Genomic DNA, 16,118 nt, shown 5'->3' with positions numbered 1-16,118 from the left:
ATGAGCAATACTGATATTGCTGAAACTGTGATCATTTTCTCAAGTTGTCACTCTACGCTCTGACAATACAGGCCACTCCATCGACTATCATTTCACTTTTATCCAACTTTTGATTGACACAAAAAGCAAACAGCACAAGACGACTTAAGGGTTTGAACCCGGCGGCTGGCTGGGGCATTTCTGTGTGGAGTTTGCACGTTCTCCCTGTGTCAGCGAGGGTTTTCTCTGGGTTCCCCAGCTCCCTCCCACAAACCAAAGACATACAGGTTAGGTCAATTGCTGGCTCTAATGACAAGAGGGCTCCTGGTTCAAATCTGGGGTGGGGGGTCAAACCAGGTGTGGGAGTGTGAGTTTGTATGTTCTTCCCATGTCTGGGTGCTCTGGCTTCCTCCTACAATCCAGAGACATGCAGGCTAGGTTAACTGGTGACTCTAAATTATCCATAGGTGTAAATGTGAGCATGAATGGTTGTCTGGCATCCCTGTGTATCCCGCCTCTTGCCCAGTGTCAGCTGGGATAGGCTCCAGTCCCAAATCTCAGTCAACTTAAGAATAGTGTCAGAAAATACATTTTTCTATACTTTCTTGAGTATTTTAAGGAGAAAACAGTTTTTAGAACTAATATTGGTCCGTACATATGCTTCAATAATTCATATTTTGCCTGTATCAAAGCAAAATTAACAGACTGCCATTTTTAGAAGACATAAAAACAAGAATTTCCATCATTAATGCCAGATAATGTAAAGAATTAATAATGCATGTGACATGTACAGACATATTTTCCACAAAGCCTAGTACAAACCACAGCAAAGGTAAATCTATGGCTTCAAGGACCTGATTCACTTAATTATAATGTATCAGCCAGTTTACACAGTGGTAAATTATTAAGCAGAGGAAATGTTTTTTCCCCAACCAAAATGGATGTAGGCTGGATTTCAATCCAAAAACCTGCAATAATACAGTATTTCAGCCTTTCAAGCTTTTGCACTTATTTGGTTATTAATATTTGTTTATTTAAAACTGATAAATGGCCTCAAGGGGCTGTGGTTGACTGAATGTCAAATCAAGTCCCTGTACTGCTTTTCCACTAAGATTTGTTTATTAAAAACCGAAATATGTGAGGAATACTACTGTTAATGGCTCCATGAGAAAACACGACACCCTGCTTTGTTTTCGTCCAAGACATGACAGTTGTTGCATACAATAACCGCTGGGTGGCAGCAGCTCACCTTACAGCGTCTACTTACATGTATGTCGAGGATACATCGAAGAAGAAGAGGAGGAACCGTCTCCGCTGCAGCAGCAACTGAAGCAAAGAAGACGAAGAAGAAGAAGGACGTTCGCCCCCATTTGTCATCAGTTCGTCGATTGAACGCATCGACAAACCTTTGTGAGATTAACTGAGCTCGAAGAACAAGTAAGGTAGGTGTAGAGAAACAGTATAACAGTAAACGTAATAACAGTCAAATAAACGTTAGCGCTGCAGTCAGTGAAGTGTTGTGTGTTTCAAAGATGCTGCTCAGCTGCAGGCTAATCGTGCTAGCCAAGTTAGCTCCAGCAGCGTCACTCTGTGAATGGTCTTCTGCGGTTGGTTAACGTTTATCAGTCTTTTGTTTGCTAATTTTCTCACACTGACATTATCATGACAATGCAGTCATTTCCATTTACTTAAGGGTTTATTGGAGTAACTCGCAGTCATTTCACCTGCGCCATTTGTTTATGTTGTGGCGTACATTTGTGAGGCCTAGTGAAAGCTACAAGTAGCGGGCTACTCCTCTGTGGGCCAGCATTAGCAATCACACCACCCAGTTTCTCTAGCCCCAGGTTTGACGTATGCAGCCATCTTTTAAATGTCTTCACTGTAGCACCGAAAGGAAACTCTCACCAGCATTAAAACAATCACTTTCTTAATATGTGTTTTCAATACAGCCGTAGTTTTGTCATTCTGATTGACTGTGTTGTGATTTTACGTTGTTGTATTCTGTCGCGTCACACACGACAGCATTGGGTGTGTGTTCGGCCTGGGAGATTGATCCCTATTTTGTTGCTCTTCCTTCCTTTCCCCCTGCTGTGTTTTTTAATTGATCGTGGAGCTTATTTTTATTTGGTTGCTGGGTGTCCTATGCTGTACAGAAAAGACCCAGTTTGGTGTTTGTGATATTGGGCTACATCATTATAAGAAAATTGGGTTGAGTCTTACGTGGCCATGCGCTCAGAGATTTCTTATGACTCTAATTTCAGGTTGTGCAGTCAAAGTCTATCTCTTATCACTTTTATTATGGGGGATATACCTGCCACTGCAAAGTCAATAGCATTGCATTCATCTACCCCCATGAAATGATGCAAACATTTAACTGTGCTTTCAGATAAGATACTGACTACAATCATGTGGGATGGACCAGGGCCAGGGCAACGACCACGGGGAGGACCCTTTCGGTAAACAAGCATCATTCAGTCATAGGCAGTCATTTAAAACAAAATTCAATTTGGCAGTAAGGAAGAAACATACATTCTCCAGTAACTGCAGTTTTGTGTTTGCTTGCACTCCTGTTTGCTAGGGTGGTGCAATACGGTTAAAATCTGGCATCACAGTATATGTAATTCCACAATACGATGTGATAATATTGTACTCCTGGTGCTAATTGTTTCAAACCATTGAAACACATATGTGCACACATTAAGAGTATATCTAAGAATATTATAACATTTTCTCACAAGTCTGCATTTGACGGCTCCTCCTCTTTTTCCACTGACTTTCTCCACTGAAGATTAATAGTGGTGTTTCTTCTCTTTCTCTGCTTATGACCTTATCTCTGATGGCAGACAAATGTCTTTAGTCTCACAGTATCTATTACCTGGTTGTCCACCCCTCCTGTGTCATTATGGTGACTAGTTGGGCAATTTTAAAAATGAACTTGATGTTTTTTTCCTCTGTTATTTTGTTGTAATGTTTTGTTTTGTGCATTTTAAATAAATCAGCAGCCTAATGTGTTGATGTATATATTTCAGTGGTGATCATCGTGGAGAAATGTTTGGCGGCAGAGATCGTCCAATGCATGAATATAGAGGTGGCAGAGATGGGATGAACATGGGTCCAATGGGTCATATGGGCCCAAGACCTCTAGATATGCCACCTATGGACATGAGAAGGATGGATGGGCCACCCATGAGGGGGCGTGACATGGACCCACGTGATATGCGAGGTAGAGAGCCGAGAGATTTTTGCCGACCTGGAGAAGAGCAAGACTTCAGTCTTAGAAGGCACTATGAAATTTCCATCAGAGACAAACTGATGAATGCCTCTGGTTTCCCGGGACCAGGCAGGAACTCAGCTGACATGGGGGGGAGGGGTATGCCACCTCGGGAACCAAACAGCAGGTTTATGGACATGAGAGACAGAGAGTCATTTCATCATGACATGCCACCATACAACAATCCCAATTTTGATGGAAGAAGAGAGTTTCCCATGGACAGAATGGAGCGAAATGATGGATTCAGGGACATGCGTGACAGGCCCCCGATGGGCATGGATGACCATGATGGCTATGATATGGACTTACCTCCACGTGACAGGAGAATGATGGACACTGACAGAAGAGGAGGGCCACCTTTCAATCCAAGAGGTGGATTTGATTCTGACATGGATTTCAGAAATCGTCTTGGTCCATCAGCTGAATTTAGAGGTAGGGATCGATCTCCCTTAAGATTTGGAAACAGTGATGTTCCACCGATGGACAGGGCAAGATCAGATATGCCCCCAGATGTTGCTGGCCCTCAAAGATCAGAATTTATGGGTCCAGCAGACACACTCAGAGAGAGAGAATACCCAGATTCAAGTGGCAGCCCCCTTATGGATTATCGAAGTGGTGAAGAGATGACTCTTGCAGAGGAATGGAAGAACCGTCGAAAGGACAAAACCCCATACTTAGAAATGGGTAAAGGCATGGGGGGGGTGCCCAAACCTAACTTCCCTGTGGAATTTGGCAGAGATGTGAATGTTAGAGATCCACCACCATTTCAGGAAAGGGACAGGCCACCTGTTGAATTCCCAGGGAAAGATGTTGGCTTTCCTCATGGTGACCACTTTCCTGCTATGAATCTACCACCAATTGCCAGCAAAGCTCAACAAGACCATCCACACTCGGATATAACTCCCCTCACTGGCCCTCTAGGGAGAGAAAATGAGAGTAAACATTGGCTTGGAGAAAGGAATCCGAAACATAGTCAAAATAAATCAAATCGTGATGAAAGGCCCCCTTACCATCAAGAGAAGAATCAGCCCTCACATGAGATTCAGGAGCCAAATGATAGTTTTAAGGGGTTGAAAGATATTGCACACAATCAAGGACCTAGCAGGGCTAAGATGGGGCCAGAACGCGATTTCCAAAGCAGCAGCACTGTGCAGGCGAGAGACCAAGACTACAGGGACATCGATTACAGAACAGGATCCGGGAGGCCATTTGATTACGAGCGGGATGAACTTCAACCACCAGAGAAACTCATCAGAGAGTCTAAACCAATCACACCTTCAAAGTTTAGTGAGTCTGGTTCTCAGGTAGGTGTATTATTTATTTAGTAGCTAGTATGTGTTTATGAATTTTATCTGCATTTACTACAGTATTTTAATGTTTCATAACCAACATTTTAATCAAATTACTGTCAAAGGATCAAGATTACAGGAATGCATCAGTGGAGGACAAAGTTTCCAACACAATATCCATAATTGGTATTCCAAAGACCGCTACAATGGAGCAGGTAATAATCAAACAAAAAAGCACCTTTATGTGCTTATTGTTATCACCATGGTTACTAGACTGTGTCTGTATTAGTTTGCGTAGTTGACTCATTTGTTTTTAACACTGTTTTGCAGATTCTTGGTGCCTTTGCAGTCCGTGATGGCGTGCCAATGCAGGGGATGAAAATCAAAAATGTTGTGCCAGGTAAGAATTCAGTTTCTTTGTGGAGCTGTTTGGGGCAGTCGATCGCTAACGTGTCCCTCGACATTTCGCTTTTACGACATTCGAAACTCTCGACATTCTTTCTTTTTCACGTTGTTGGTTGCTTTTGTTGTTGGTGGTCTGTGTGAACTCGCTCAGTAAAGAAGGAAAAGGGGTGGGGGGAGGGCGTTCTGTTATGCCATCCTTTTTCATGTCTGAGGATGTCGGGTCATTGTCACAATTAAGAGGACTTACTAGAGATTCAACTTTAGGAGCTTTGGACAGTGTCAGTAACAAAAGATCTGTGATCGATGACTCTCTGAATGTGTCACTGTGGCTCGTTATTGAAGTACTGACCAAAGAATGTCAACAAACCTGAAATGGAGACTGGCTTGTTAGTGCTTTGTACATCCCGCTGATCCAAACATCTGCTTTAGAGTCTTTTCCACAGTGGATCGCTGTAGACACGGTTATTGATGATGCCAAGCCTTTTTGTGAAGAATATTTTGTCTCAGAGACTGTTAATTTTGCATAAACCATTGAAATGTACACCAAAGAGAGATATTGGGTGCCTTTTTAAATTTTATATAAACATGACTGGTCTCCATGGCGCACACCACGCAGTCGTTCACTGCCACTGGTTTGGAATATCTGCCAGGAAAGGCTTTGATAAAGCCAAGCCTAAACAGGCAAAGTCTGATCTGACATCAATCATCAGAAGACTGAATAGAGAAAAAAAAGCATAAACAAAACGTGTGTTATCCTGAAAAGGTATGTGTGTCAGTAAAGGTGTAAAACTTCGCTCACACTGATCTCGATGTATTCACGAACTGCTGTCTTTTATGTTTTAGTGGGTGACTGTCATTACTGGCATTGACTAACAAAAACCCATCTGTATTTCAAATGCTGTCCCCAGGTTACAGCTACGATACGGCCTATGTGGAGTTTTTAAACCTCGAGGATGCAGTCCGCTTCATGGAGTCCAACAAGGTGGCCCATCCTCGTCACTCTACGAAGGCCGTCTCTCCCATCAGGATTATGAGGGGTTGAGAGGGCATTTAGTAGATGGGGGAGGGAGACACCCTGGGAAGGGGTTGCTTTTACTTTTTAGTCAGCTTACTCTGGTTAAGGAGATGAGTATGTCAGCTGTTGACATTCTTAGATATTAAAATTTTAAACCTGAACAGTTGGTCCTATTTTACATAAATTAAATCTGAAGTACTTACCTGTAATAGCCATAATAGCCCCTCAGGTTAGACTACTTGAGTAGCACTAAACAGATTTAGAAAATATATGTAATAATTTTCAAATGAGCATGTGCATATACATACATACAGTAGGTTTCTCCCCCAGTGTTAAGTTGCCCTATGAATCATAAATCTTCAAATGTCAACCCCAACTGCCTAACCCGAGAATGGTTTTACCCGGAAATTACAGATGTTTGGGGGAAAAAATCTGTCCTTCCATGGGCTCAAGAGGTTATATAATATTAATTTTATAATAATTTTATGAAGACTTGATAATATCAACAATGAAGGTACTATACGAAGCCACCATGTCCCTGTGTTGTGATTTCACTTTTATAACGAAGGGTAAAAGGAACTTGTTTTCGGCTTACAAAACATGGAAGTCTTTCTGTGTTAGAAAATACTGGTTTCCTCTTTGCTTTGCACAACCTTCGAAGAGGTTACTGTCATCAAGGAAGCAACTGCACATTTGAACACTTTCCTTACCAACGCCTTAGCGGACGTTCAGATGGAAAATAGTCCCGCATTAGAGCTATGCAAGGGGTTAGTTGTTGTGGGGGGGGGGGGGGGGGGGGGTATTTCATCTTTACCAGTGAGGAGAGTAATGTAAACAGTAGAAATAGTGTGTTGCGTGCTAAATCTGACACAAATGTTTATGTAATGCTACCATGGCACCTTGTCAGAGGATGTTGCATTGTGGTCCAACAGAAGTTGAGCCAGGTTAAACTTTTTTGCCTGACACCCCTTGCATTTTTTTTTTCTGTGTTAGAGCAGGACGGGTGGGGGCATTGCGTTGGCTACCCTGCTGTGTTGCTGGACTGGCCACATTCAATAATTGAGAAGGTTTGATTTTTTCACAGGGCGAAAGTCTGTCTGGACACAACCTCATTAGTGAGAACCGTGCAGCTACTGTTTAACTGTGAACACATGGGACACATTTTGTTAACTTACTTGCAGGAAAGTAAGATTAAAAGTAACCTTTTCAGAACATTTTTTCCAATAGGACTTTTTGGACAGGTAAATCATTGTAGTGATTATATTTTTGTTCTAATTTTCTTAGCCATGTGGGTCTGCATTGCTTCAGGTCTTTTTTTTTTTTTTTTTTTTTGGGCTATGCTAGCTAGCATGGCTCTGTGGATGACATTATCCAGTCTGATCGATTATTCGATTGGTTTATTAGTCAGCTGATCGACCACTTAGGTGCAGACTGAAACATCTCAACAGCATTGCACTGAAATTTTTTACAGATAATTGTGGCTCCCAGAGGATGAACCCTACTGATTTTGGTGATCCCCTGACCTTTCCTCTGGTGCTCTTGTGAGGTTGACATTTTTGGCTTCCAGAGGACTAAGCTTTACAACTTTTGGTTATCCCTTTGACTTATCCAGTGAAGTATCTACATCTACGAGATGGATTGGCACAAATTCTGATACCCGTGCTTCCCAGAGGATGAATCCTACAAACCCTGGTGATCCCTGACACTTCCTCTAGCACCACCACAAGGTTGAATTTGTGGGTCAGAGAGAAATTTCACAACAGTTGAATGGATAATCCTTCATTTTGACGCAGACATATGTTGTCATTGTGCACTTTGGTGATATCCTGACTTTGCATCAAGGACCGCAACCAAGTCGGAATTTTACTTTGTCAAATTCTTTGTTTTTTTGTGTAACAGTTCATCTATTTAACAGTTTTCTTCACAATGAGCATAACAGCCTTATCCCCTAATTGTTGGTGCGCCTGCAGACTCTTAGTCTCGTTGTCTTCTGGTCTCTGCGGCAGTCACTCTGTGGCAAAAATCTTTCACCAGTTTAAGGCCTTTTCAGTCTTCTGTGACTTTCCTGAAGATTCCATGCCCTTTGTGGTAACCTCTTGAACTCATCGACAGTGAACTTTGGGCACCAGGGTTTCTACTTTCTGTGCATTGCTTTGAGCAATTTCTGAATGAGGTTCAGGACTTGACACAATGAATGGCGTATTCATCACTGGGCAGGAGTGATGTGCTTTGATTATGTGGGTAAAACTATGGAGTAGCCCATCAGCTGGGGGTAGTGCTATTGCTACTATTGGAAGGTTTGGTTGCTTTCGGCCAATGCTCTGCAGCTTGCTATATCTCTGGATAAATACTAAATGATGCAGGTAGTTATGTGGTCAGTAATTTTGATATCAAAGATTCAAATCACTGCTTAGAAGCTATTGGTGCAATTCCTTGGTTGGCATGGATCGGCCCTGATTGGATTTTAATTTCCGGATACAAGGCGCAGTGGCACTGAGTCCTGGCTGATACAGAGAGTAAAACAGAATGTTGAGCTCATGTCTTCAGGATGGTCCTACCAGGCTACTACAGTATGACCTAATGTGTGGTTTTAATGGTTACTTCTATGGTCTCGAATTAAGCACTGTGGATTTATATGCAGCTTTAAGATACACAACCTACATCAGAATAATGGGCGTTTAACACAGTGCTACCATTTTGCAGAGTACATTTATACATGCCACAAGCTTGCCTTTGAAACAGCTTATTTCTTGTTCTAATGGAGTCTGGTCTTGGAAATGTGGTATTTGTGGTGGCATACAGGTAGTTTGGTTTGCAGACTTTACCTTCTGAGAGCATGGTTTTTGTTTGCCTCTACGAGTTTTCTGTTTGATTATGCTGTGGACAAGTATCAACTCCTTCAAGCAAAAGTACCAAACCTGGTTCCTGCTTTTAAGTTGTGCGGATTCGCTGCTTTTGTTTGGGTTTTGTGGTCATGAACTGCATATCTTTGCAATTTGAAGATTTTACTCTGGGTCTTCGGAAACTGTTATGGCCACTTTAACCTTTTTTTTTCTGGACCAAATGATAACTTTATTAACTGTTAGAATAATCGACAGATTACTCAATACTGAAAATATTTAAGTCGCAACCCTAGTTTGTACTTTCAAACTTAAAACTATTTAGCATAGTATCTGGGCAAGCTGCCCGTGTGAAGCATGATCCTCGATCTGGGCTTTGCTCACCACCATAAGTGTTCGACCGTTTTATCCTCGGCAGTGAAGAGGAGGGCTAAACCTGCCACAGTGCATGTTGGGTGTCATTGGTTTTATTTAAAGACATAAGTCACCTATGTCGTGTGACGCTGATTGGTCATTTCTGTTCTTCTTTCAGGGATCCCTAAAGGTTGGCACTAGAACCACATCCATGAAGTACATTCAGCCAGACGAGCGTGAAAGAAGTGTTCATGTGAGTGTGGTGACAGGAAATTATTTTGTTGGTGTTTTTTTTTATAGTTTGTTAGAAATACAAAAAGTCAGTATTTGATTAACAGTTGGGTCACAACAGAATTACCTGTATTTTAGCATTTCTCATGGTAAATGTGGCATAATTTCCACAGTGTTATTCCACTATAACTAAATAGGCATACCATAATAACGTTCTGTTGCTCTGAGTTTTTCCCTTCAACAGAAATAGTAGTATGTGTCATTGATTCTTTGTAGGCATTTTTGGATTGTTTCCAAGAGTAATTGTTGTGTTTGTTTTACAGTAAACAGCGGTTTATGATACACAGTAGCACTTCATCATATTGTTTTACTGTACCACAGTTGAACAGTATTCAAATGTCCTTTCTTCCTGTTTCCAGGAATCAGATCACAAAGTACCTCAACTCCAGGAGCCCCAGTTGCCCAGACAAGATGAGCCCTTAGAGGAGTTGAAGACCAACCTGAATGGGTCCAAAGCAAAAGGCCCTTTGGAGCCATTGTCACAAAACCAGTGGCAGCGTAGCTCTGACCTGACTCCCGAGGCCTGGCAGCAGCAAGTGGACCAACAGCTCCAACAGCAAGAAACAGAGCAGCAGGCAGAGTCTTGGGGCAACCGCAACCATCCCTCATCCCGGCTCTGGGTTCCCGGCTACTCCGTCTTTAAAGACAGCAAAAGTATGTTGACTCAAGCTCCTGGGTCTTCTCTTAAGCTTGTAGCCATACAACGGAGCAATCCATTGACACATTTGTTATGTGCAGTTGTAATTCATAACCAAGTTGAGTAAACAACACTTTTCCCTCGTGTCACTGTACAGCCATGATCATAAAAAATGTGAAGCCCACCACCACAGTAGAAACTATCCTGAAAGCCTTGGATCCCTTTGCATATCTGGATGAAAGAAATGTTCGTCTGGTCAAGGCCAAGCCACCAGGAGTCAAGTGCTTCTGCTTTGTTGATATGGACTCCCATGAGGTACCTAAAATATGAACGCACTCAGAGTTTGTGATTGCAGCTTGGTCCAGTGTTTCCCCAGCACTTACCACTGTGTTTTCTTTTGTAGCAAGTGACACGCCTGGTTGAACTCCTTACTAAACCCAGACGCCTTTATATTGATGGTGTCACAGTTTATGCTGAGGTCGCAAGACCTTTGAAGAACCAAAAGTAAGTCACTATTTTTTCACGATTTTCTGATCAGCTATGTCTAGTCTCATCTCATTTGTTCATGATGAGTTTCTGTCTGTTTCAGTTTCAAAAAAGACAGTGATAAACCAAACACTTCCATACTTGGATTTCCACCTGAGCCCAGCATGATCGGTGTAAGTTGTGGTCTTAATTGTGTTCTTTTTGTTTTTACAAAATTATTAAAAACAAGAGAATGACTTGTGATTTTTTCCCCCCCTGGCACTTCACCAGCAGCAGCAGTTCCCACAACCTCCACAGTTCTTGCAGCCTCTGCAGCCACCCGCTGGTGCCCCCGCTATAATGCAAGGTGGGACTACAGCACACATTCTGGTGTCTTGATCCCTAGGCACTGTTTATTATTACCAAATGTGAACATAAAACTTTCCTAAATAGTCTCACATTTTGTCACCAGGTGATTTGACGACAGGCAGCTCTAATCCCGCTCTGTCATCAGACCACAGCATCGCACAGGTAAATTACAAAGCAAAGAGAAAAGCTTTTTAGACTGGTACCATGTCTAAGAGCTGGAGAGTAAACTGTACACTTCCTTTAACACCTTGTAGGGAGTTGGCTATGGTGAGACTCCAGTTTTGGATCCGTCGTACCAGGCTGGTGGACCCCACATGCCAACAGAATCAGCTGGGATAACAGTCGCCGCAGATGGATCACAGCCCTACGTCTATGGTAACCATCAAATCAAGCATTCAAATTCATGAGAGTATTAATTATGGATGCACAGATTTAGAAATTCTGGGGCAATACCGATGTTTAAAATATCATTTGGGCCGATACTGATGTTTGTGTATTGTTGTGTTGTTTTTTTGTTACTTATTTCTGCTTTTGTGTCAGGTAAACAAAGAAATCTACATTATAAAAAATAACTGAGCTGTTTTAAAGTACTTATGCCCTTCATTACTTTCCTTTTACATGAGGACAAATTCAACCATACACATTTATGAAACCTTTAATATGATCTTTCAACTGAAAAACATCTTTTCATAAAGTAACTGCTTCAAAAGCCTTTTTACTCCAGAGCCCATTTGCAGTCATTGTGTTCTCTCTCTACCTGCTCATTAATTTAAGTTTGGGGCCATTAATCTCAAGCCCAGATTTTTATCCTGCGCAAAATTGATGTGGCACAACAGCAAAATATCAGCCAATAAATCGGTGCATCCCTACTATAAATCATCTTTTGTCTGTATTGTTACAACATCGTAGTAAACTACTTCAGTGCAGCTGTGATGCAATTTTACCAATAATAAATTGTGACAAACCTTTACTTAAACTGACACTTAAGCAAAGTAAGAACTCCAGAGTAAAGGTCTTCAGTGTGTAAGACATGAGGAATGTGGAACTGCATGTTGAGGCACTTTTCTTCAAAGACTCTTTGATCTACCCTGGCTTCAATTGTTCCTCATTTGTGCATTGCTTTGGACAAAAGTGTGAGCGGAATGCCAAAATGTTATGTAATTACCTATTTGTCCTAATTCCTCCAGGCTCTGAGATTCCAGACATCAGTAACTACTTGTACGATTCCACGTCAGGCTTCTACTACGATCCTGAGACGACCCTGTACTACGACCCTAACTCCAGGGTGAGCATACAGGACAACTCAGTGATCAGTGGCTCACAGTGTGAAGGACTGAAATGTTTACCTCATCACATAACCTAATCAATGAGCCACTATTTTATGATAATAGTCTGAACTTTGAGTTATTCCTGTTACAAGAGGACACTGACTGCAGTTTCAGCTACATATGCACTCATTATTCAGCCTGTAGCCACCATAAATGTTTCTTAAATGGTTGTCATTAAGTTGTCATGTCATTTCTCCCTTTTCCCCTTAATGTCTTGTGTGTAGTATTTCTACAACGCTCAGACACAAGAGTACCTGTACTGGGATGCTACATCAAAGACCTACATCCCAGTTCCAGGAGGGAACCCTGCAGTGACCCAACCTGTGACCATGACCGCTGAAGACCAGGCCATTCTTTCCAACCCAGCAGCAGATGCTCCTCTGGAAATGAAGAAGGCATCAGTGCTTCCCAACACCGCAGCAGCTCCGGCAGCAGACGCCACTTCTGATGCCGGCACTGCTGCGGAACCTGTCACAACATCTTCAGCAGCTCCTGAGAGGAAAGACGACGACGACTCTGCTAAAAGGGACAAAGAGAAGGATAACAAAGATGAGAAGCCAAGAAGTCTTGCTGCTGTCAAGGTAGCATTTCAGTTACAGTAACGGTGCACAAAAAGTGAAACAGAGTTGTGTCAAGGGAAGAGTGTTTAGACATTTGTTGCTGTTTGCAGATCATGAAAGACATGGAGCGCTGGGCAAAGATCCAGAATCGTCAGAAGGAGAGTGTCCGCTCTGCATCGCCACTACTGAAGACTGGAGGGGACGATGATAGGAGGCAATCCAAGTCAGCTGATGCTGGCTTCGCTATCTTTGAGAGGAAGGTTAGAGCCTCACCTTTAACATCTGTTCTGTTTAAATTTTTTTACAATGAATGTAGATATAAGAAGTATTCTTTTATTACATTGAGTAATTAGTTTTGGCCCTGTCCTTTGTCTACATCCATAGATATCAGGTGCAGATGATCTTTTTAAGAAGCCCCTTGCTCCTCCTAAGAAAGATGAAAAGTCAAAGGTAAGATTCCTCATGTTCAGCCTATTTTGTGATCTCATCATGTGCCTCATACTTGACCCACTTTGTGAAATTCCTTCAAAGGGCTGGGTTTCAGAAATGCAAAAAGTGCATAGACCAGTTTTGTTTGTTTTGTTTTTTACATGATTGAGAGATTGCTAGGTTTGGTTTTAACATGTTTTGCTTCCCCCAGCGTCCGATGGGCTCCCTGGGTCTGCTGGCGTCGGACTATGCAGCTGGAAGTGATGAAGAGGTGGAAGAAGATAAGGAAGAGGCGGCTAAAAGCAGTCAGGGCAGCCAGTCGGAAGACAAAGACAACAAGCTGACAGACTGGAAAAAGATGGCTTGCTTGCTGTGTAGGAGACAGTTCCCCAACAAGGACGCTCTGATCCGCCACCAGCAGCTTTCTGACCTGCACAAGGTACTACCTGTTAACCTCTGTATGAACTAAAGTTGACAGTGACCTCATAAATATAGCCTCTAATACTAATATATATCAACAGCAAAATATGGAGATCCACCTTAAGATCAAGAGGTCAAAGAAGGAGCTAGAGGCACTAGAGAACCAGGAAAAAGAAGTAAGTGTCAATAAATAGGGTGGGGAGAATCCGCTGAGTGTCAGGTTGTCATATGATTACTTAAGATGGAATGTGTCATTCACAGCTAAGTGCCAGAGAACCTTCCAGGTCACCTGAACAGAAAAGAAGAAAACACCACCAACAGCCGCAGCATCATAATACATGGGCTGGAAGCTCTAGGTAGGTGTGCTTTAAAGGGTAAACTCTGTATTTTCAACGTCGACCCTGTTTTTCTGTGTGTTTGTGTCTAAGTGACTAATGGAGACAGCAGTTTTTGAAATGGTCCAGTGTTGAGTGAGAGCTACGAAACAAGCTGCACTGCCAATATTTTACCACTGACAGGCTCTGATTATTGTTCTAAGGGTATGACAGCATTGTGGAAAGCATCCCTACAGAGACAGACGTTTTTGTTCGTAGCCCCGAAATCGCCATTGTCAATCCCACCAGACTCCATTTAGATAAACAGTTATTTTATGATCTTGAAACCCACCTCATTCAAAGTCGACAGACACCAAACAAAACTCACAAAAGCTGTCTTGGTTCACCTTTCCACTCTTCCAACTATCACCCACTCTATTGCAGTTAAAATAAACCCTTAATTCACCCAGTTAGAGGTGGAAATATGCTGACTCCATACAGGCTAAAATCACTGTTTATTTAAATGGAGTCTGGTGGGTTTGGCGATGGCAATTTCAGGGCTGTTTTTTGGTCAACAAAAACAATCTTACTCTTTAACGAAAAGGTCTGTTTCTACAGGGATTCATAACAATATATTGACAGACGCTTAGAATAGCAATCTGAACCTGTCAGTGGCAAAAACAAGCGCTCTCTAGCTCAATACTGGACTAATCTCAAAAATTTTTCCCATAAGTCACTCAGACACCAAATCATGAAATTATCCTTTAACAGACTTTGTCATTGAACTGGAAAACAAAGCATTTACGTGATTTTATTACAGACATCTTTTCCTCAACTGTTTTTCCTCTATGCTTAGGGAGATGAATAAAGTCAGTGATAGACCTGGTTTAGGAGCTGAACCTGCCCCGGTAGGTGTGAAGCTTTACGTCATTGCTAAAATTCATGTGCTGTTTGTTGCTGGTTTATTGAACCTTTCTTTGCACTTCTCTCTGTAGCCGAGGAAAAAGAGAGAGCCTGTTGTTTGGGACCACGCCACCTACAAACAAGCAGTACGCAAGGCCATGTTTGCACGGTTCAAGGAACTCGAGTGATCTCATCTGAACACATCCTCACTTTGATATGTGAATTGTTAATATGACATGCTTGCCCACTTTAGCATGAGGAATCCCTTTGACTGTATTTACTCTGCCTTGGACGTTATTACACTATAGAACCACAGTTTTTCTACGCTGAAATGAAAAATCATGTGGTGTATGAACACACATTGCAAGGCTGCAGTCAGAAAACCAAGAATTACTTGACTTCCCAAACAGTGGATGTTGTATAGAAAGTGTTTATAATTCATGCCATTGATTTAAAGTACTTTTGTTCATGTTTTATGTCTGGCTTGTGTGTAGAATTGTGAAATGTGTCCAGGTAGTCTTTTTTAAATGATACTGTCACACTGGCCACGGTTACATTTTGTTTTAAAACTAAGCATTTTTACATTTTCATTTTCATGGATCAGAGTTGCTATTGTATGTACACATTTTACAGTAAAAAGAAAAAGTCAGTGACAAAGCTTTGTGTCTATAAAATGTTTGTTTTACTTGTGTTTGAATTGTCAGATCTGCTTAGTGTGAGCTGTCCCTGTTGTGTGTGCATCTAATGTCCACTAGGTGGCAGCAAGAGACCATGTCCTGCTTTGTGTTGAGTGGAAGTGTGAGGAAAAATGCTGGATCAAAATTATTAGTATTTAGTATCAGTATTTTACCAAGTTAAGAAAAAATGGATGACTAAGTGGATGTTAACGCAGTCAGGATTTTGTCCAGTGGACTCCACTAAAGACAGGCCTTACTTAGTTTAAGCATTTGCTGCTTTTGACGTGATTGCAGGTCTTAGTGGATGCAGGTTTAATGTTCCCCAGTTGTGCACTGAAAGACTTAGAACATGAAGCCTCCCCTCTGACCTTTACTGATATGAAGGAACCAGCCCTCGCCCTCCCCGTGGCAGTGGTTCAATGAATGTAGAGGATTGCGTGGGTTTAGTGTGCTGACATACTAGCTCCTCTGAGAGCAGTAACAAGAACACTGGGGAGCCCGAGGAGCTGCAGTCAATGACAAACAGCAAAAACACTCAAACACTGTGGACAACAGGGAGCCAACACCTTTTC

The 16,118-nt window shown here is 42.0% G+C and overlaps 1 protein-coding gene across 2 annotated transcripts; it reads left to right on the top strand.

Moving 5' to 3' along the window:
* The first annotated feature begins 1,280 nt into the window (after positions 1-1,280).
* On the top strand, positions 1,281-15,527 carry LOC125886532 (RNA-binding protein 6). Of its 2 annotated transcripts, none has more exons than XM_049572809.1 (23): positions 1,281-1,421; positions 2,366-2,435; positions 3,009-4,554; positions 4,665-4,754; positions 4,870-4,939; positions 5,853-5,926; positions 9,332-9,406; positions 9,804-10,098; positions 10,239-10,396; positions 10,485-10,585; positions 10,671-10,740; positions 10,841-10,913; positions 11,019-11,077; positions 11,170-11,290; positions 12,103-12,200; positions 12,468-12,824; positions 12,914-13,063; positions 13,188-13,253; positions 13,444-13,671; positions 13,754-13,828; positions 13,914-14,008; positions 14,823-14,874; positions 14,962-15,527. In XM_049572809.1, exons 2-23 carry the CDS (start codon positions 2,386-2,388, stop codon positions 15,055-15,057), a joined length of 3,999 nt encoding a protein of 1,332 aa, XP_049428766.1. In that variant the 5' UTR covers positions 1,281-1,421; positions 2,366-2,385; the 3' UTR covers positions 15,058-15,527. The 2 variants fall into 2 exon arrangements, with proteins under 2 accessions (XP_049428766.1, XP_049428757.1); XM_049572800.1 differs by having other exon boundaries at positions 10,838-10,913.
* The last annotated feature ends 591 nt before the right edge of the window (positions 15,528-16,118 follow it).

Source organism: Epinephelus fuscoguttatus, linkage group LG1 (genome assembly GCF_011397635.1).
Source record: "Epinephelus fuscoguttatus linkage group LG1, E.fuscoguttatus.final_Chr_v1".
NCBI lineage: Eukaryota > Metazoa > Chordata > Actinopteri > Perciformes > Serranidae > Epinephelus > Epinephelus fuscoguttatus.
Note: the sequence above shows the minus strand (reverse complement) of the source record. Positions and strands in the feature narration are given on the sequence as shown.

Bases quoted from the DNA above. Each gene is read 5' to 3' on its own strand.
- LOC125886532 (XM_049572800.1), top strand. From the start codon at position 2,386: ATGTGGGATGGACCAGGGCCAGGGCAACGACCACGGGGAGGACCCTTT. The intron at 9,407-9,803 runs GTGAGTGTGGTG...TCCTGTTTCCAG, and splicing joins AGCGTGAAAGAAGTGTTCAT to GAATCAGATCACAAAGTACC. The intron at 13,829-13,913 runs GTAAGTGTCAAT...TGTCATTCACAG, and splicing joins TAGAGAACCAGGAAAAAGAA to CTAAGTGCCAGAGAACCTTC.